Source organism: Telmatherina bonti (genome assembly GCF_933228915.1).
Source record: "Telmatherina bonti genome assembly, chromosome: 18".
NCBI classification, from domain to species: domain Eukaryota; kingdom Metazoa; phylum Chordata; class Actinopteri; order Atheriniformes; family Telmatherinidae; genus Telmatherina; species Telmatherina bonti.
In genome coordinates this window covers 35,910,188-35,932,888 of record NC_136616.1, presented here as the reverse complement: position 1 = coordinate 35,932,888, position 22,701 = coordinate 35,910,188, and the positions used below count along the sequence as shown (strand labels likewise).

The following is a 22,701-nucleotide window of genomic DNA, read 5'->3' as shown; positions in this document are numbered from 1 at the left end:
TTGCAAAATTCAATGATATATCAAAAGAGTGTTGCATGTTTTCAGATGATACTTTAAACAAAACAAGCAGTATTAACATAACACAGCAGCAGTTCCAGCAACCACAGACTCGGCTATCTTGGTGATCATGAAGTTTGAGCACAACTGCACTCATTTAATCTGAGTTAGTAATTATGGTTTTAAATACCTTCATTACAATGCAGAATCAGCTCAGTGAGGCTGTTCAGTAACACAGGATGTCATGAACCTGAGACGTTCACATCAATATGGACTAAATAGAAGAATTTTATCAAGTTCAAATAAACCGGAGGAGTCGACCTAATTTTTAGTTTTGACCCAGATTAAGTCTAAATTCAGCTGAGATGTTTTTGAAGCATTCTTAGGAACATGAGCATCATGTCATCTGATAAGATACAGTCAGGTATCATCTGCATAGGTGGTTATACTTTTTTATAAAGAGAAGTGGTACCAGTATTGAGCCTTGTGGTAATTGGAGATACAGTCAGGTATCATCTGCATAGCTGGTTATACTTTACAAAGAGAAGTGGTACCATTACAGAGCCTTGTGGTAATGGGAGATACAGTCAGGTATCATCAGCATAGCTGGTTTTACTTTACAAAGAGAAGTGGTACCAGTACAGAGCCTTGTGGTAATGGGAGATACAGTCAGGTATCATCAGCATAGCTGGTTATACTTTACAAAGAGAAGTGGTACCATTACAGAGCCTTGTGGTAATGGGAGATACAGTCAGGTATCATCAGCATAGCTGGTTATACTTTACAAAGAGAAGTGGTACCATTACAGAGCCTTGTGGTAATGGGAGATACAGTCAGGTATCATCAGCATAGCTGGTTTTACTTTACAAAGAGAAGTGGTACCAGTACAGAGCCTTGTGGTAATGGGAGATACAGTCAGGTATCATCAGCATAGCTGGTTATACTTTACAAAGAGAAGTGGTACCAGTACAGAGCCTTGTGGTAATGGGAGATACAGTCAGGTATCATCTGCATAGCTGGTTATACTTTACAAAGAGAAGTGGTACCATTACAGAGCCTTGTGGTAATGGGAGATACAGTCAGGTATCATCAGCATAGCTGGTTTTACTTTACAAAGAGAAGTGGTACCAGTACAGAGCCTTGTGGTAATGGGAGATACAGTCAGGTATCATCAGCATAGCTGGTTATACTTTACAAAGAGAAGTGGTACCAGTACAGAGCCTTGTGGTAATGGGAGATACAGTCAGGTATCATCTGCATAGCTGGTTATACTTTACAAAGAGAAGTGGTACCAGTACAGAGCCTTGTGGTAATGGGAGATACAGTCAGGTATCATCTGCATAGCTGGTTATACTTTACAAAGAGAAGTGGTACCAGTATCGAGCCTTGTGGTAATGGGAGATACAGTCAGGTATCATCTGCATAGCTGGTTATACTTTACAAAGAGAAGTGGTACCAGTACAGAGCCTTGTGGTAATGGGAGATACAGTCAGGTATCATCTGCATAGCTGGTTATACTTTACAAAGAGAAGTGGTACCAGTATCGAGCCTTGTGGTAATGGGATGAGGTTTTGTGTCCGCAGTTTAAAAATGATGCTCTGTTGTGACAATATTATAATAATCATTTATTCCCTGATCAGGCTGGGTGGGTGCAGTCATCACCATGGAAACAGGTGGATCACTTCCTGCAGACAGAGCAGGTCAGAAGGGAAATATAGATTATTGATCAACACAAGAAGAGTTCAGATAGAGACATTCAAAATTGATTGATCACTGAACGGTTCAGTGTTACCTTTGTCTCTGCATCGATATAAAGACACCACTAGGAGAGTGGAGATGAAGTACGGACAGAACACCAGCAGGTGGAGGAGCACCATGAAGCCAACATGGAGGGAGGAGGAGGCAGGGGGCGGGGCTACAGTAGTGGGGGGGGGTCCAGGTTTACCTGCAGAGAGAATCCCACCTGGTCAGGTGACTGAGTGGATGAAAGAAGTGTTGAAATGAGAGTGAAGCTCCTCACCTGTGACAGAGATCCAGCTGGGTGGAGACTCTCCATGACTGCTGATGTTACACCTGTAGAGACCTTCATCAGACCTGCTAACATGGTGGAGGGTCATGTGACCTGTAGACTCAGTCCTGATGAGGGAGCCATCTTTATAGAAAGCAGCTGGGAGGTTGGAGCTAATTTCTGATTGACAGCTCAGAGTGAGGTCATCTCCCTCCATCACAGGGAGGACAGGACTCTGCAGGATCACTGATCCACCTCAACACAGAGACAAACTCCAGCATTTCATCCATTTCCACACAGCTTCATCACCACTAACTCCACAGTCTCATCTTACCAGTGACAGTCAGGTTGATGCTGTTACTGGTTGCTCCCTCTCTGGACTCACACCAGTACACTCCAGTGTCTGATGTGTGGATGACATTGATGTGACAGGATAAACCATATGGGTTTCCCCATCCATCTCCACAGTCAGACTGTGGACTGGTTGTGTTTCTCCTCACCGTCCATCCAGCAGAGCTGTCGTCGTCTTCACAGATCAGAGACACAAACTCCTCAGTGAACATCTGAGATCTGTTGGGAGTGATGGTCAGACGAGCTGCGAGGGATTAAATGACACAACGATCATCCTTTACATGACTTTGACATGAAATCATGTCTCGGAGAGGAGTCTTTCTGATCAGATGCTAAAAGAGAACCTGTTAAGTTCGGATCTCCGTTGTAAAGTTACATGAACTATTGTTCCAGTTAATATTAAACTGGTTTCGGTCTCCTACAAGAGATGAGAGAAAAGTCGGACATTTTCTGATCATCACAAAGCTGCATTACATCCTCTGCGCTCCATACATCTTACATCATCAACAACCGAAGACGACGTTTACTAACCTGCGTTTGTTGTGCAGCACAGCAGTGAGATCAGAGCTGCAGAGAAATGACACTCAGATCAGTCGGAGCTTTAATGACGCTCTGCATCTCAACATTTCCACACCAACACACACCCAGCAGATGGACTCACCCAGCAGCATCTGGACACACGTCCCCTCCATTCTGTAGCTGGATGGAATCTGACCAGCAGCAGTGTGACTGACTGGAAACGCCTCCTCTTCCTCTTTCTGATCCGCTACATGTCATGGTGTGTTTCCTGTTTTGGTCTGCAACACAAACCACTTTGAAAGGAGAGAAAAGTGAAAACCCACCAATATTCAGCCACGATCACATGGGAACTTCAACCTCAGACATCAGTTAGATTTTCTGAACAGCTACAACATTTCATTTGTATCAGAAGTCCGGTTCAGATCCATACTCTCATATCGACCAATCAAAATGTCCAATTTAGGACCTTTTGACTCCACTGTGAAAACACCAAACATTCTGTTTCACTTCAGAGTATTTGCATGTAAAAATCAGCCGTGACAGACAGACAGACAGATTCCACTAAACCCTGCTGTGACGCTTTTGGTATTTTGCCTTTGGGCTTTATTGTACATGAAATGTGGTGATTTCGATCTTTCTTTCAACTCGTCCATCTGAAATTAACGGTTTATTTTTGCAAACCTTGACAGCAAACTGTCAAGGTTTGTCAAGGTTTAATCTGGTTAGCCGCAAGGTTTGACTTTTGTGTGATTGTGTGTGTGTGTGAAATTATTTCCTTATCATCATCTCATCATCATTTTCAGAAGGATGAAGAATTTCACACACTCAAACATTTAGCTCTTTGTGCCCCCTGGTGGTCATATTATATAACTGCCAGGAGCAGGTTCTGTCATCTCACCAAAGAAAAAGATCATCAGTCAACTCCAAAACAAAAGCAGTTTTATCTTCTGATTTTTCCACCTTCAAAGCTTTTTTCATTGAAATGTAGCCTTTCATATGGCAGATTTACTTTAGATATGTTGTTTATGTGTTGAATAGCACATGTTTGCTTTGTGAGTTTGTGTTTATGGGACTTCCATGTCACACTTGTGTGACCTTTGATTCTTCTGATATTAGCAGCAGTAGTGTGTGATGGTGTGAACACACACTCAGCTCTCAGGCCGTATTTTTCCACTACAATGAAACTGATTAAAGATGAAAAAGAAAGAAAAACTGCATTTAATTTCTATATTTAATGTCTTCAAAGCTTTTGTTTGTAAACTGTGGTGAATGTAGATGTTGAGAAAGTTCATCTTACTGACTGAATAACAAAACTGGTTCCATTGGTAAATTAACTTCGGGTTTATGATCAAAACTGCCTCCAAAATATTTAAAGTTTGAGTAAAAGAGTAAAGTGGGGGTTTCATAAGACGTCTGGGGTTTATCATGCTACGGGTGTAAAGTAAAGAGACGGACGTGGAAAACTGACAACTTCATTTTCTTTAGATTTTATTTTAATCACATTAATCTCATATTATATTATATTAATATGACTTTTGACGACTGCAGAACTATTCCACATTCAGACGCTAGAGGGTGGTTGTTGTGGGTTACAGAGTGGAGAGTGAAAAGACAAGAAGTAACTTCCTGTATGAAGCTTTTTTGTTTTTTAAACATTTTGTTTAATGCAATTGGAACATTACTGCAAGATAGAGTTAATAATTCAGTTACAATGACAATAAAGACCTGCATATATTGGAAATACAATTACAGAGAGCATCAGTTAAAGTCGGCTTGGTTTACAGCTTTAATGGCGAGTTTAGGGAAGGGCACAGAAGATGCTGAATAAATAAATTGTGAGACACATTCCATTTTCTTTAGAAAAACTTTACCATAAATAGAAATATCATGCTGTGACAACATATTTAAGCTGGTTTTTACTTTAATCTAGTTTTCCAGAAGTTTTCTTCTTCCATAAACTTTGTATCTTTAGTGATGTGAACACTGAGATATTTCACCACAGGTTGAACTGGAATGTTGTGAAAAACTGTCTGAGAAGAATCATGTGTCGGTAATAATTCACATTTTTAAGATTTAGCTTAAGACCGGAGGCCTTGGAGAAGAAGTCAAATGATTGAAGGATTTTTGGTATTGGACAGCTGTCCTTCATGAAAATGGCGTACCATCGGCTAGCGGGGCGACTGCCAGCTGTTCACCTAAAACGTTAAGTTTCCCAAAGACTAAATATTTGTAAATTGATAACATTTGTATGAATGTATTGAATGTCATGATGTCTGGCGCTCAGTCCCCCCCCCAACCTCTTCTCAGGCCTGTGAAACTAAACTGAACTCAGCTCTCGAGGCCGCGTTTCAGCAAGTGGCACAGATGAACTGGGGATACTTTACAGACTCACTCACTGAACACACATACATACACACTCACACACTCGCTGTTACACACACACTCTCCGATCGTACACCGTTGTCTCTGGTCCTTGACCCTCCCTCCACTCACGGACAGCGAGTTGGTTGGACGCGCCTTCACTGCAAAAACTCAGCCTTAAAAAACAAGAAAAAAATATTCAAAAATGAGGTAAATGTTGCTTAAAATAAGATAAATTATCTGCCAACAGAACAAGAAAATTTGGCTTGTCAAGACTTCCCAAAACAAGTAAAAATACTCTTAAAACAAGAGGAATTCTCTGGCATAAAAACTAAGAATTATTTTACCTTTAAAAAAATTAGCATATGTGTACTCAATATAAGATTTTTAATCTTAGATTTCTGTTTTTGCAGTGAACTGACTGGCTGTGCGGGGAGATCCCACCCCTACCATGTGTTCTACTCATGTTGTGATTGTCTGAAGATGTACTTTTTCTGTTTTGAGGGTTTTTTTGTTGAATCTCTAGACTGTCCTGTAAGGCGGTACAAAGAAACTTCCTTTTCTTTTCTCCTCCAACCCATGTTTACCTCATGTTGTTTCTGTCCACTCTGTTAAAGGCGGCGCCGGATAAAGCTGGCTGCGGGGCCTCAGTTTATGACCTGTTCTGTCATCAGTGTATTATTATGTGTTTGTTTGTAAAACCTTGAATTTCTCCTCGGTGATGAATAAAGTATTCTTGATCTTGATTTTTGCTGCAGTGATGAATAGTAAAGGAGAAATGGGACAACCTTGTTTCATTCCTTTGTTGATGGAGAATCGAGAAGACATACCATGTGGTAATGAAATGACACTGTTCGTATCTTTTGTAAAAAGTTCGGATTATTTATATTTTTTCTAAAATGCGAAACATAAATTCATGTTCAATTGTATCAAAGGCTTTAAAGAAATTTAGGAACAAACCTTCATCAGTGATTAGATCGTTGTAATCTAGTAGATCAAGGACCAGACAGAGATTACTGTGATTGAACATCCTTTCAAAAAGCCCGACTGTGTCTGAGATAATCTGAGACGTGCCAGTTGTCAGCCTGGTGGCATATATACGAGGCAAAAGTCATTGTTGAGCAGGGATGTTGGCCTCACGTTGTCAGACTTTCCCGGGTTTAGGAACGAGCGTGATGATACCTTGTGTCATGGTGGTTGGAAGAGTGTTTGCATCAGATATTTCTTTTAAAACAAGAAGGAAGAGATCTTTTACGTGTTTCCAGAAGTGTCTGTAAAAGTTACTAGTCAGACCATCCGGGCCTCCAAAGATAAGCATCTCATGGCTCCTTCTGCTTCTTCCATGGTGATTCCTGCTTCACACAGCTCTCTGAACACATCGTCCACACTGGGAACCAAATATTTAATGTGGTAAAAAAATGCTCTTCAAAAGCTGGGGAGGATTGGATTGCAGTGATGACTGAAATGTTAAACACAATGTTAAAATAGCCAACAGCCTCTAGGTTTAGGATCTAGGTCTAGGTTTTTTGTGGAGCAGAATTGTACCCATAGATCTTTCCCAGAATTATAAAACTATCATCAATATGAAGGACACAAATTATCCGTGACCAAGTTCATCTTTCTTTGTAATGATCATCTTCCCTTGAAAATTGTTCAGAAGTCTGGACACACCCGCTGGTCTGCTGCTGCCATTGTGGTAAACGTCATGTTACTTTACTGCCATCATGTGGTGGTTGTGTGTCACTGCATGCTTTGGCTGAAACGTGAAGCTGTGTGGATTGTGAGGAATAAAGTTTGTCCTCCTACTTCGATCTGAGTTATTAGTTCCACTACAAGAGGATATTACAGCCATGACTTAAGTATATTTTACTGTCCTGCTGATTAGACCCAGAATCTTTCAGCGGTTTCATTGGAGTGGGTTTCTTTTGATTTTTGCAAAACAGAAAGGTAGATTTTCTTGTGACAGAATCTCTCATTGAGTGAAACATAAGAACACACTGAAAGTAACAAAGACATGATGATAAAAGGATAATTTAATAAGGTATGAATGTGAACAAGCTGGTGTTAGAACCAATTATTAACAAAGCCCAAAATTTCAGTCATAAAACTGAGGATTACAACTTTAACTGATAAGTGCTCAAAACATTCTTTTAGGAAAGTGTCACCCCCCCTCTATTTTTTGGTTTTAGCTATTTAAAAGGTATAAATACAGTTTTACCAACATAAAGCCGCCTACATTCAGGTATTATAGGATGAACATGGATATTAACACTGGTCCTTCCACATTCTCTCAAAAAGAACTTTGAGTTGAAAAACCTTTAAAACTGGATTTAACTCTTAATGTAAAACCCTTTCAGTTTCATTTTCTTTGCAAGAACATTTTTATTTTGGAAACAGCACTGTAGGAGACATAGAGTAGGAGGAGGTGCACAGTGCATTAGTGTGTGTGTGGCAGAGGTGGTGGTTTGTGTGTGATTGGGCGTGTGCATGCATAGAGGTGTATAAAGGTGCATACTTACCTGGGAAACAGATGAGAGAGCAAGGGTCGGGTAGTCGCCAGAATTTTATTGACCGCTATCCACACATTCATACATCATTTCTGTCTGTTTATCTCCCTGGTTAAAACAATCCATTCCTAAATCTTGGTTGTGCTGTTATAGCTCGGAAACGCAATAAAAATATGAAACGCATCCCTGGATCTCAGCGTATCTGTCAAGAGAACTTCCTCGCACGTCCCGACCCAAACTCTCAGCGGCAAAGGTGGTTTGGAAGCCGCAATGAGCACCTTAAACCTGGTCATATCTGGTTTTATTTTCCTCCTTTTCTTCTTTTACTCAGACTGATCGGACACAACCCTGTTCCTGCTGATGCAGCCAACATGACCGCTGAAGTAGACGTCCTTCCCTGCAGCCCGGCTTGCTCCAGCTCTGTACGCTGCTCAAGCCTGACAGAAGTCCTGCTGAAGAGAATTCCCCGGTCTTCACAAGTCTGAAGTTTTTTTCCAGAAAGCATCTCTGTGATGTCTCATGACAACCTGCATGATGACCTGACGGTGTCTGCCTCTCCTCCTTTATTCCCAGGATGAACGGAGTCCACCACCGTGTCCGTCGTCGCGGCCTACGGCGGTGCAGTCCTGCACGGTGGCGCGGATTTTTTCGGCATCCCTGAATTCCACCGTCTCTCATACCACTCTAGCTCTGCCTCTTCTTCTGTCAGCTCTTTAATTTCCTTGGTAAACTGTGGTAATTCCTTTCCCATGTCTTTAATCTAGATCTTGCATTCTTTCCAGCAGACGGGAGATATTCACAACCATAACTGAATTTTCTTTTAGCTGATGTCCGAAGTTGTCCATTTTGGAAGACAGTTTATCAACTGCAGCAAGAAGTGTCTCAGCCGACATGGTGGAGGTTTCCTGCACGGTTTTCACCTTTAAAGGTGGAGCTGAAGCCTTTGTAGGAGTAGCAGGAGAGGTTTTCTTTTCATGCTGTTATTAGTTGTAACATCCATCAGTGGTCACAAGTGTTCAGTTGTAACTCGGTGGTTAGCTTAGCATCGATTATCTTCATTACCAGCACGGTAGTAAAGACTACACGCAACAAATCCGTTTTAAACAGGCGTGCTCCAATGATGCACTATGACGACTTAATGATTCACGGCATCGGCTTTAAAATAGGGAACTTTCCAGTGCAAACCAGGGCATGTTGAAGAGCGCCTCCCAGAAGCTGTTTGCCCAGTCCGCTATCCCAACAGAACCACCCATGGCTGCAGACACACTGAAGTGTGCAGACTACAAAGTTTTCTACATCTATGAAAAGAACCAGAAACATAATATAAGTAGACGCCTGATTATGCGCCGGAGCGAAATGCAACGTTGCCGCCATATTGGATGGGTGTCCGCCATATTGGATGGGTCTCCGCTTTCGAGTCTTGCTGCAGAGTCAACGTAGTTTCCCCACAAAACAGTTTTCTGTGGAACAACACATATATATTACACACACACAAAACACTTCTACATAACTGGTTCATAAATGATGTTAACAGTGAATAATCTACTAAATGCAAATGGTGAATTTTACTCCGATGTGGTGTTTTTGGAAAAATATTGTTGCTTCACAAAGAGAGTTTTACATGGTAACTGAGTCTAATCCTGCTAGTATTGTTTCTCTGGTGAGGAGCATCCAGGTAGATGATTCTCTGTAACAGCAGCTCTCCAACTAATTCTGGCATCTCAGTTACAGATAATAGATGTAACAATGCTTCTATTAGAAACTTACTGGATCCTGTTACAACTCCTACATGTAGACACCGATGGACACTACTGGACAAAAACTCTGGAACTTGATTTTCCTGCTGCCTCATCAGGATATAATTGTAAAAAAATCAAAGATGTACTGTTCAAACTTGTCCACAGGTCTGATCCTTCAAAAGCAAATGTGTCCACTTTCTTTTCTATGGCATTTAACACTTGTACAAGTGGATGTGATGGAGAAACCATTGAGCATTTGGTTCCACATACAAAGATACATCTCTCAAAAGATAAGAAGAGATTTTTATCTGAGCAGACTGGAAATACTTCAAATAGTCACTGACTCTAATCTATTAGCCAATGAAAATATTTAATTTATTAACCTTTTTAGCAAAATACTACTTGCACAAAATGATTTGGCATAAAACTTTGCCTTCATTTGACAACTTTAGAATAACAAACCTTAATGTGTTTTGGAACAACATGGAGAATTTAAAGGAGAAAAACAATAAATTAACAAAAGCAATTAAATTATAGAAACAATTTAATGGATAACAGATCTCTTTGGTGGGTTTATTTTTGTTTGTTTTTCTCGTCTTTGACTTATTTTGTTTTATGTGGTTCTATTTATTTAAATGTCTTTTTTTTTGTCTTTCTGTATTGTTCATGTTAACTTTTGAAATGTACAATTTTGACACAGTAATTTATTTAATAAAATAAGTAGTCTAGAGAACGCCAGCTACTATTGGAGTATTTTGTCCAGCATACGGTTGCAATAACCGGTGAAATGTTGAAAGCAGATTGGTGAAATTACATTTCACACGTAAGTTTGAATAATATTTTATTATTTTGACCTGAAAAAAGTAGATAGATAAACTCAAATGTTTCAACAAACAATAAAAAATGAAAGAATCCAAACCATTTATACATTTATTAATATTGTAGCTACCTTATGTCTGTTAAATAGCATTATAAAAATATTTTGGCATAAAAACACATTGTTTTTAATGTTTTACAGTGATCTGTATCATAACAACATCTCTGCCCTTTGTAACAAACCAAACGGTGAGAAATATCAGGTAAAACTTGGTGAAGTTCTTGTCGTGGTTGGACCTACACCTTACAGATAAATGCATTGGAGGCGCATGGAGACCCATCCAAGATGGCGGCGCGATGAGACGTCAGCTCGTACAGACAGCGTGATGCAGTGCAGTGTCTATGTGTCTATGTATATTATGTCTCTGGAGAAGAACCACACTGCTGAATTTATGGAAAATCGGTAACACGGAGCTTCATACAACTTGACAGGAAACAAACATGATAATCTCCAACTTATTGATTTCACATCGTTTCTATTATAAGTATTCATGCGAAGAATATTTTATGTCTTTATTTTTGAGCATGTTTTTGTGATAACGTGATTAAATCGTGTTCAGTGGTGACATCATGGAACATGGAGCTTAGAGTTCATTTTCCCCACGTACATGAACGCAGCACAGAGCTGCACGTCCCAGTTGAAAGGAGACATCTTGGAAACTGGAGTCCAAAGTTTGCAACTGAGAACTGCTGGATTTACTGGACCAGAACCGGGATGGAAGAACAGAACCAGGACCTGAACACATCCACCAGAACCAAAGCAGAACCATCCTCTGGTTCCACTGGTCTACAGGTCATTGTGGAGGAAACCAGGGCTCCCATGAGAGTGGTGACACTCCTGTAGACTTCTACAGAAAGAAGGCATGCAGAAGTCACATGGTTAGTAAAGAAATTCTAATTTCTTCTTCATGTGTCATCAAGATGCCGTCATTAATAACTGAAAGATGTCAATGTTAGGTCCAGAAATGTAAAAACTGATTCTTCAGAACAAACCTGTAAAAACATGACTTTCCATCGCAAGTAAAAAGGAAACGCTTCTTTAAAAATTATAGCCCAAAATTTATGATTCAATATTCATCCTTTCCAATTTCACTGAAAGCATTTCAACATCTTGAACGCCATTTGTCCATCCAACGAATTCTAACATAGTAATTTCAGTATTAGTATGAATCCGTGCACTTTCTGTCACGCTGACACTGAAACTGGAGAACATCTCTTTCTTCATGTGGAAAATTGGCAGGATTCTGGCTTAGTTTTCAGTGTTGGATGATTGCCCCTCGTTATCTTTTCCAAAAAATAAATTTGGTTTGCAAATAGAAAATAAAATAATTGAATTTGAAAATAAGAATTTGATTTATACTGGCAAAATTCTTTATTCATAAATGCAGATTCTTGAAAATATACCAGTTCTTGAAGCATTCATTAACTAATGAAGTGTTTTAAAAAAGGCCTTGAAATAATGCAAATCCTGTAAAGCCCATAAACTTTATGATTTTTTAAAGCTTTTTGAATGACGACTGTTTCTATACATTTGTTCTTTCTTTCCTTTTTTTGTTTTACATTGTTAATGCTCTGCTGCATATTATGTAGATGGAAACTCTGGACTTTGTAATAAGCTGCATTTTTCTAAAAATCTTTTCAATAAAGCTGTTTAAAAAAACCAAAAAAAAAACCAAACAAACCCAACAATAGTTCCACCATTGACCGTCGTTCATTTTAGCTGTTTTGGAAGCAATTTCTCTGGTAAGTGTCTAAAATGACGATAGTTTTTGGCATTATGTGTCATTAGCTAAATATTCTGCAACAAATTAAGCACTGAAATGGCTGTGGATCTCCATAAATACAAGTATGCTGGCCCAACAGGAAGGAGGCCTAACCCCACCTTGGACCAGAGTTCTCCCTAGACGCTAAGCGCCACAGCTCCTACTCCTGTAGCGGACAGCGAAGCTGACACGATGGCGGACCTTAAGGCAGAAATACTTGTAGATATCAAGACTTCCTTAAACTGGAACTGCAGTCAGTGAAGGCGACATTAATCAACAACACCACCGCACTTTGTTGGGATCTGGACCAGGTGTGCGGGAAAGTTAACGATGTGGAGGGCGGTCTGTCCACCTGGTCAGACGAAGGTGTCACGCTGCGAGACTCACATGCTGAGCTGAAAGCTAAGCTGAAGGGGCCTAAAGGGAAGTGTGAAGATATGGAAGGCCAGATGAAGAGATGCAATGTGGGCATTCTTGGGGTTGCTGAGACAGAATCCAGCTCCACTGCAGCACTGGCCAAGATATTAGGAGATATTACAAGTCGAAAAGTCGATCGTTCTCATCGCACACCTGGTCAAAAGAAGCTGGATGGAAGGCCGCAGGTGATTGTGGCGAAGCTACATTACTATCAGGACTATGCGGAGGTTCTGCATCATGCCTGTATCCGAGGCCCACTGTGTCTCAAGGATGCACCAGTTATGGTTCTCCCAGACTACACTAACCATGTGGCCAAGGCTTGAGCAGCATTTATAGGTGTCCAGAGGCTTCTCCACGGCGAGAAGGTGTACGCTACAGGCTGCTCTTTCCGGCTGGACTTGGCATCTCACACAGAACGGAGGACCTGGAGGTCACTGATCCAAACATTGCCATGACATACATGAAGGAGAAAATCCTCCCTGGGAACGAGGACAAATAATGACTGCAGGGCTGGGCCGCTTCAATCTTCACCATTTTCAGGTTGTGTATTTTCACACCAGCGATATTACTTTCTGATTACTGCGGAACGTTTGTCATGTAATTTATCTTTCATCTCAAAAGTGGTCACATGACAAACTTGTCTCATCTCTTGATAAGTTTCACAGCCTTTATAATGGTTACTATAGTAACGGTCAAGGAGGTCCATATTCCTTTTATTGTTTGAGCGTCAGCCAATCGCAGCCTTAGTCGCTGGTTGCTGTAAGCAGTATTTTACAATAAAAGCACAATAATGTGTGGATTTGTTCTTGTTCTGAAGTGAATGGTTTTCTTTTTATCTCCTGGTTCTGATATGAGAAGGGGTTAACTGTACCAGATCTTTGTCATGGAGTGAAAGTAAAATGGCTTTAATGAAATTGGAACTGTAGGTGGTTTTTGAAGCTCACAGACTTTTTATTTACAGCAGCTGTTAAAAAAAAGCATCCATTTATCCCCTCAATGATTGATGACACATTTGATCTCTGGGATGGGAATGGGATACAGTATAACCTGTATGTGGATAATGCTTTAGTCTCCTTTCACCAGTTGGTTGAAAGATTTAACATAATATAACTGTTTTTACTTCTTTTTTATTTTATATGTTTTAGGGTTATTAGAATTCTGTTTTCATAAATAAAAGTTTTCTCTTTGAGTTTGTATTTGCATGTTAAAATTGCAAAACTTCTCCTAAAGTCCTTATGGCTCACTTACTGTGAAAGGACACTGATTCTCTCAGAGGATTTGTGTTTGGTTTTAAGCATTCAGAGACACAGAAATTCTTCAACAGTTATTGCAGATTTCTATGCTTTCCTAATAGGCTATTGGTCAGTTATAATGACTCTTTTCTCGACCTGACAGTAAAATAGGTGGATGAGAGCTACTGTAATTTGGTGGTGTTGAATATATGCAGTTACTTTGAGCATCAGGAGTGAAAGAAAGGGAAAGAAGACACAAAGAACAGCTGATGGCTGAGTATTAACTTATTTATTAACACAACGTGCGAACAGACATGGGGTGTCCTTGTCGGAAAGGCTGTTCAAAGAAAAATATTTGCTTTTCGTTTGTTTGTTTATCATTTTTGGGTACCAAATGCTTAAAAACACTGCATCAGTAAACATGAATTTGGCCACCGACTTTTGTCGATTTTCTCGTTTAAAACTAGACATCAGTTCATGTCAGAATTGATGAACTGTAGTTGTGTTATCATAATCATCATTCAGTCTGGGCTTAGCTCTCATAAAGATGCTGCTTCCTGAGGCAACATCAGCGATGACGTCATCATATTCCTCCACCAATCTGGGCTTAGCGTTGGTAAGCGGGTTGTTTCCTGACGCAACATCAGCGATGACGTCATCATATTCCTCCACCAATCTGGGCTTAGCGTTGGTAAGCGGGTTGTTTCCTGACGCAACATCAGCGATGACGTCATCATATTCCTCCACCAATCTGGGCTTAGCGTTGGTAAGCGGGTTGTTTCCTGAGGCAACACCAGTGATGACGTCATCATATTCATAGTCCAAACCAGGTCTAGCCTTGGGAGAAGGGCTGGTTCCTGAAGGGTTACAGTTAGAGAGAAAATATAGATAATTATGAGAAAACTGTCTTCAGTGACTGCAGTTAGATACACGTATGTGTCCAACTTCAGTTCAGGTCTGACCAATGAGGGCTTGACCTTGTCAGATCAGAATAATCTGAGTTTTTCACCAAATTATGTCTGACATTTTAATTTCATAAACTACACAACCTGCATGTGTTTCAGATGTCATGTTGCAGAAGTGAAGCATGTTTCAGGCGTGAGAAACATGTTGGAACATTTCATAATAACATGTGAAACCCATGTGGTTTTGTGTAGAATGACATGAAACATGACAAAAGTTTAAAATGTCTCAAAGTTTTCCATGTGGTGATGTGGATTCCACATGCAGATTTACTTCACTGGCTTTACAAACAAACTGTGGAGCATGATGAGCAGAGCACTGGAGCTGTCAAAGTATCATGTGACATGTAAGTGCATCATCTGAATGTGTTGGCAGCCTCCTTTTCAGTAAACATAATGATTGATTGATTGATTGACAGGTGAGTGAACGGTTCAGAGTGTTACCTTTGTCTCTGCGTCGATATAAAGACACCATGAGGAGAGTGGAGATGAAGTACGGACAGAACACCAGCAGGTGGAGGAGCACCATGAAGCCAACATGGAGGGAGGAGGAGGCAGGGGGCGGGGCTTCATGTTTACCTGCAGAGAGAATCCCACCTGGTCAGGTGACTGTGTGGATGAAAGAAGTGTTGAAATGAGAGTGAAGCTCCTCACCTGTGACAGAGATCCAGCTGGGTGGAGACTCTCCATGACTGCTGATGTTACACCTGTAGAGACCTTCATCAGACCTGCTAACATGGTGGAGGGTCATGTGACCTGTAGACTCAGTCCTGATGAAGGAGCCATCTTTATAGAAAGCAGCTGGGAGGTTGGAGGGAGGCTTTGATTGACAGCTCAGAGTGAGGTCATCTCCCTCCATCACAGGGAGGACAGGACTCTGCAGGATCACTGATCCACCTCAACATGGAAGAAACATTCCAAACATTAAGAAGAAATCAAAAATAACCATTTTTTCAAGAGTTTTTTTTGCATTGTTTTGTGTTTTTTTTTTACCCCAGCAAACTAAATGGTTCTAATGGTGGTGGGTTATGGAAGTCTGGTGGGTTAAGTCTGGAGGACCTGGGTTAAAATTCCTGCTGTGGCAACAGAGGTGAAGTACTCCTTGGGCCCATAACAGCCCAACTGCTCTGGGGGTTTCTAAACGTGGCGGCCCACTGCTCTATAGTCTATAGTTCCTCTTTCAGGCAAGGCCTTGCAGATTTCAGCAAGACCATGCTGAACCACATCCTGCATCACCACAGCATGGTGGAACAGGAGAACTGGTCTGCTGCAGTCCAGACCTTCCATCAGTACAAACATCTGGAGCACCATGGAGGCAGAAATCTAGCAACAAGGTCTAGGACTGTAGAGCAGCTATCATCTTGCATCAGACCAGAACAGGGCACAGTCCTCTGTAGAGGATCAGACCTGTTTTCAGTGTGAGACTCTGCCTCTCTGAAATGCTCCTTTTATCCCAAATCATGTTTCTAAGCTGTTGCTTATGAAGCTAATTAGCTGTTAAGTGCTGCTCTGGACATTTTCCAGCCTTTGTTGCTCCTGTTCCAACGTTTTCTAGAAGTGTTGCTGCATCAGATTCATCAACTCATATTTTCCATCCAGATGTAAAATGTCTCAGTTTCAGCTTCTGATATGTTTATTTTCTGCTGGGAAAAAAATATGGCAGGAAATGTCTGTAGATATTCCAACCTCAAGCTGGCATTAGAGATGATTTGTATGTCTAGATAAGTCTCAGGTCTTACTAGAGATGGTAAGGTTGACGTGGTCACTGGTCCTTCCCTCTGTGGACTCGCACCAGTAAACTCCGGTGTCCCATGGGACTGTCACGCTGATGATGCAAGAGGAACCAGCTTTCCTTCCCCAGCCAATCCCACACACAGACTGCTGCTGATTGGCTGTTTTCCTCATCATTCTCCATCCTGCCGAGTTGTCGTTTCCCTCGCAGCTTATAGAAATAGTCTCACTCATAAAAAGCTGAGAAATGCTGGGCTTAACAGACAGAGAGACTGGAAAACAGGTAAGAGGAGCTTTAAGTTAAATCCTGTCAGATGAGGAGCATTCCTGCAAACAGTAGCAGGCATCGTGTAGATGTGTGAAGTGTGTGAGAAGTTAACTCACCTTGGTCTGCTGGGCAGCTCTTCAGTGAAGCCAAAACTAAAAGAAATGACAAGAAGTTGCTTAAAGGGGTGCTATGATGGTATTTTGAGTTTTCTGAGCTTTCTACAATGTTACAGTGTTGAATCCTCATCAGACATGTGAACGACACTGTTTTTTATCACCTAAACGCATGTTTGAGTTTGAGTTTGAGTTCCAGCACGCTCGCCGTTCGGTTTCCATGGCGACAAAAAACGCGTCGTTTTAGAGAGTTTTTTCTACTTGGAAATCCTTGTGACGTCCCGGGGGATAAGGTTCGGTGATTGGTTACCTTCTACTGGTTAACAAGGGCATGTACAAATACATCAGGCGGGTGGAAAACGTGGGATTAAGTTATTTCCAACGATGGCTGGTGAGTTTACCAAAGAGAGACATCCTGCTGCATTCGTTGCTGTGGGTTGCTGTTTTCCACTTCGTTTTCAGGCTCTGATTCAGGTTCCAACATGCAGGGCTGTATGCTATGTGTTGACATTGTAGTTTGCTTTTTATTGAGTTCATATGAGCCTAATCCTTCTGTTTATGAGATGTTACAATGACGGTGAAAGCAGGTGCGGTGCGCACTCCTGATGTAGTGCAGTGGCAGGAGGCGGGGCTTAATGCGGAAGAGTCTCAATCCACTCGTTTTGCCCGCAGGCTGATCTGACAGCCTACGGAGAGGGTCGGTCTGAAGTAAATAAAGCCATTTGTGACAATAACTCCATCAATCCCAGCCCTTCTGGTCTCACAAATAAAACTAAATTACCTGAAATGCACATAATAGTTTCACTTTAAACATGGAATATGCTGATGTTTCTGATGTGAAGATCATTCCATTCTAGATTACGCCATCTGATGGCAGCAAACTGTAGTAGCTCTGCCTTGCTATCTAGTTTTTTTTTTTTAAAGTACAAACTCTTCTCACATAGATATCAGCTCAAATTAGGTTTTTTTTTTTCTGAGGATTTCATGCCGGTTCGGAGGGTGTTCTGCAAGGGAGATTTTTCTGCATATTTTTGGCTCTGTCAAGACTTGTTATGATGAGTCTCCATGGCAACGAAAGACTTGTTTACAATTGAGATCAACTGATTAACCTCTCCCAAATCAGGATTATCAGCGAAACAACACATCAAATCCCGATGGAGTTGAAAAGAAAGAGAAGAGGATGCAGAGCGGGAGTGAGACAGAGGAGGAAGCGATGGAGACTTAAACCATATCTACCAACTCTCCTCATGGGTAATGTGAGATCGCTAGCTAACAAAACTGACGAGATCGAGTTGCTAACACGGTTTCAGAAAGAATACAGAGAGTGCAGTATTATGTGCTTCACCAAGACATGGCTGCATGAACACATCCCTGACTGTAATGTGTCTGTACCGGGCTTTAAAACGGTCCGTGCAGACCGCAGTAGACAACACAGCAGAAAGCTAAAGGGTGGTGGAATTGCAGTGCTGGTTAACCAGCGTTGGTGTCATCCTGGACATGTTACTGTCAAGGAGAAGATATGCACAAGGGACATGGAACTGTTAGCTGTGAGCTTCTGTTCATATTATTTACATAGTGGTTTATATAATACCTGGTACCACAGCCTGTGATGTCATCAGCTCCATCGTTGCTCGGCTACAAACACAGCATCCAAACTCATTCATGGTGATCTCCGGAGACCTTAACAACGTCTCCCTCTCTGCAACTCTACCAACATTCCAGCAGTTTGTCAGCTGCTCCACCAGAGAAAATAAGATGTTGGACTTATTTTATGCAAATATGAATGATGGATTCAGTTGTTCTGCCCTGCCTCCTTTAGGAAGATCTGACCATAATCTGGTTCTTCTCACCTCCACCTACAGGCCCATCATTCAGCAGCAACCAGTCATCACAAAGACTATCAAAATCTGGTCTGCTGAAGCTGAAGATGCTCTTAGAGGAGGCTTTGAGGCTACAGACTGGAACGTCCTCTGTGAACCTCATGGAGACGACATCAACGCCATGACTGAGTGTGTGACAGATTACATAAACTTCTGTGTGGACAGCATCGTCCCAACAAGAACAGTGAGGTGCTTCCCCAATAACAAACCCTGGATCACCAGTGACCTGAAAAAGCTGCTGAACATCAAAAAGAAAGCCTTCAGGAATGGAGACAGAGAGTTATTGAGGGCAACACAAAAACAACTTAAAACACAAACTAAGAAGTGCAAGGAGGACTACAGGAAGAAGTTAGAAAGTCAGCTCCAGCAGAATAACGTGAGGGATGTGTGGTCTGGAATGAAGAAGACCACCGGCTTCAAGTTAAAGGGGGACCAGCCTGATGGAGGTCTGGACAGAGCTAATGAGCTGAACATATTCTTCACCAGGTTCAGTTCACCCCCTACCTCCAGCCCAACAGACCACACACCCTCCATAAGCCCACTGCTTTCCTGTCACGCCTCCAATCTGTCACCCTGCAGCTCAGTCATGGACCAGAACACGGCTTCATCTCCCTCCACATCAGGACATCCTGAGACCTCCATCTTGTTTGTCTCCTGCAATCAGGTCATGAAGCAACTTGAGAAACTGAACCAGAACAAGGCTGCAGGTCCAGGTGGTGTCAGTCCCAGAGTTCTCAAGACCTGCTCAAAACAACTATGTCCGATTCTCCAGCACCTTTTCAACACCAGTCTGAGACAAAATAGAGTCCCAGTGCTGTGGAAAACCTCCTGCCTTGTTCCAGTGCCTAAAAAACACAACCAGCTGAACCAAGTGACTACAGACCAGTTGCCCTGACATCTCACATCATGAAAGTCCTGGAGAGACTCTTACTGGCTCACCTCAACAAGCAAGTAAACACCTTTCAGGACCCATTCCAGTTTGCATATCGTAATGGACTTGGGGTTGAAGATGCCATCATATACCTGCTCCAGAGAGCACACTCTCATCTGGACCATTCAGGCAGCACTCTGAGGGTCATGTTCTTTCATTTCTCAGTGCTTTTAATACCATTCAGCCTGCTTTGTTATGTGAGAAGCTCCATAAATTCCAGATGGATACCTCCACAACCACCTGGATCTATGACTACCTCACAAACAGACCCCAGTTTGTGAGACTGAAAGGTTGTGTGTCTGAGATGGAGGTCAGCAGCACTGGTGCACCACAAGGAACTGTACTCTGGCCATTCCTCTTCACTCTGTACACCTCAGACTTCCAGTACAACTCTGAGTCCTGTCATCTGCAGAAATACTCTGATGACTCTGCAGTTGTGGGGTGTATCAGGGATGGACAAGAAGCAGAGTACAGAGAACTGGTCAGTCAGTTTGTTAAATGGTGCGGTGACAATCATCTCATATTAAATAGCAGCAAAACAAAAGAGATGATTGTTGACTTCAGGAGGAAGAAGAATAAACAAAGCACTGTTTCCATCCTGGGAGAGGAGGTGGAGGTGGTGGAGGAATACAAGTACCTTGGAGTTCAGCTGGACAACAAACTAGACTGGAAATGCAACACTGACTACATCTACAAGAAAGGTCAGAGCAGACTGTACTTCTTAAGGAAGCTGAGATGGTTTAACGTCTGCACCAAGATGTTGCATATCTTCTATAAGTCTGTTGTGGAGAGTGCAGTCAGCTTTGCAGCATCTGCTGGGGTAGTAGCATCAGAACCAGAGACTTGAAGAGAATCAACAAACTGATCCAGAAAGCTGCTTCTGTGCTTGGAGTAACTCTGGAGCCGCTGGAGCTGATTGTCCAAAGAAGAATGCTGCACAAGCTGATGAAGATGATGGAGGATTCTTCACACCCTCTCCACAATACAGTGATGAAACAACAAAGTGTGTTCAGTGAGAGGCTTCTTCAGGTCCCATGTAAGACTGAAAGTGTTGTAGTGTAGGACCAACAAGGACCCATGTGCAGATTGGATGTGGATACTAGGAAGGGTTTATTGTTTTCCTGGGCAGAATGGTAGGTGGCCAGGCAGGCAGGTTGACTGGCAGGCAGGCAAGAATCACACACTGGTGACAGAACAGACAATTGTTATACAAGCAGTTTAAATCCTTAGGCAGAAATGCTGCAATGGCCGAGAGCTGTTATCACTGATGAAACAACAATCAGGCGATGACTGGTGAACTGAGCTTGCCTTTTATCTTGCTGCTGCTGATTTCCCGATGAGAACCTGGTTTGGACTTGGTTGCCAGGGAAACAGGCACACCCACTGCAGCACAGGTCAGAGCAGGAACCACAACAGAAAGATGCAGAAGATCATTCCTGCCAGCAGCCATCAGCCTCCGGAACAAGACCTCCTCTAGTTAATTATTATATACTATAATATTGAATTTCCCTTTGGGGATTAATAAAGTATTTTTCATTTTATTTAATTTGTTTTCCACCTTTCCTTAATTCTATAGTTGTGTAAAAAAGCCTGTCAATGATGAAGAGTCCGGTTCTGAAGTGAAAGGATTACAATGTTTATTGAACGGAAAATAAGAAAGAACAGAGTAAAACAGTGCGATCTGGAGAGAGAATTCAGAGGTCCGACAGCAGAAGTCTAAAAATGCTCTGAGTTCCAGACTAAACCATCCTTTTACCCTCGGATAAGGGCGTCAATTACTTGATCTAACCCTGTTATTCTAAACAAGAATGGACTGTTTTGGTTAATCAGATCACAGAGTGCAGACATCTCAAGGCCCTAGCATTCTGTATGTCTGTAAAGACCATGAGCAGACACTGTGTAAATAGGATTAAGTTCTTAGGTTCAGCATAACCACTTTAAACCTACAATAAGCATCATCAATTAATATATGCTAAGGCAGGGGTCGGCAACCCGCGGCTCTAGAGCCGCATGCGGCTCTTTAGCGCCGCCCTAGTGGTTCCCTGGAGCTTTTTCAAAAATTTTTGAAAAGGGAAAAAGATGGTGGAGGGATGTATATCTTTGTTTTGATATGGTTCTGTAGGAGGACAAACATGACACAAACATTCTGAACATTTTCCAATGCTGTAAAAATGTGTAGAATAAAAATTTAATTTCAACATTTCTGTCAAGGAAGATTTGCGTCATAGCCTGCAACACACGTAGCCTATCTATCAGCAGCGCGGGATGCCAGGCAGGTGGCTGTTGTAAACAAACCGGCGGCTGTGTGATGGGCCATGGATCCCAAAGGGAAAAAGAGAAAAATAACCGAGGAGAACAGAGGATTCAACGTTTCTTGGACCAAATAATTTGCATTCATTGCCAATGAGGAAGGATTGCCTGAATGTTTGCTCTGGAGCGAGAAGTTGTCAAATAACAAAAAGAGTCATGTGAAAGACATTTCCAGGGAAAGCTTACTACTACACGTATTTGCAGACTTCAAAAACAAAACCGAGAAAATACAGAAAATCAAAGACATGCCCCTCTCTGCTAAGACAGTGAAGGAAAGGACCATTAAAATGACGGCAACATCACCGATCAGCAAATCAAGGACATTAATTCAGCACAAGTTACATCTTACATGCCCGATGTTGAGAAGCTGACCAGTAATGTCCGAAAACAGAAGTCACATTAAACGTGTAAGGACATAATCCTTCATAGACACATATTGAGTGACAAAGTGGCTGTTTTTAATAAAATAAATATGATATATTTAGAATGACACTTGGTAATATAATCGTGTTTTGTTGCTCAGGTCGGAGGATAGCTGCGCTGGTTGCGTGTCTAAAGAGAAGAGGATGCTGCTGCGTTTTACCCTTGCACTGACTTGCTTGGCATTTGCACAGAAATCAAACTGTATTAATTTGATTTGATATACTTTACCTTTTTAAAAGGTTGCTGGTTTATTTTTTTTTATAAATGCAGGCTGTGTTTTATAAAGCTCTGTTTATTGCCCAGATAAGGGGCG

General features: G+C 41.6%; 2 protein-coding genes across 2 annotated transcripts in view; both read right to left on the bottom strand.

The window, feature by feature from the left end:
* Positions 1-205: 205 nt before the first annotated feature.
* Positions 206-3,150, bottom strand: LOC306769308 (low affinity immunoglobulin gamma Fc region receptor II-b-like; the record flags this gene model as incomplete). The annotated part of the gene is made up of 6 exons (XM_079257874.1): positions 3,018-3,150; positions 2,888-2,923; positions 2,340-2,600; positions 2,018-2,260; positions 1,790-1,942; positions 206-219 (listed from the first exon to the last, which is right to left on the bottom strand). Exons 1-6 carry the CDS (start codon positions 3,046-3,048, stop codon positions 206-208), a joined length of 738 nt encoding a protein of 245 aa, XP_079114000.1. The 5' UTR covers positions 3,049-3,150.
* Positions 3,151-15,016: 11,866 nt separating this feature from the next.
* LOC306769307 (Fc receptor-like protein 5) overlaps positions 15,017-22,701 on the bottom strand; it is a gene marked incomplete at both ends in the record, with an annotated part of 253,305 nt that continues 245,620 nt past the window's right edge. The window contains 3 exons of the mRNA XM_079257873.1: positions 15,017-15,027; positions 15,177-15,311; positions 15,387-15,629. Of these exons, the coding sequence (XP_079113999.1) occupies positions 15,017-15,027; positions 15,177-15,311; positions 15,387-15,629 (389 nt within the window). The remainder of the gene's footprint in view (positions 15,028-15,176; positions 15,312-15,386; positions 15,630-22,701) is intronic.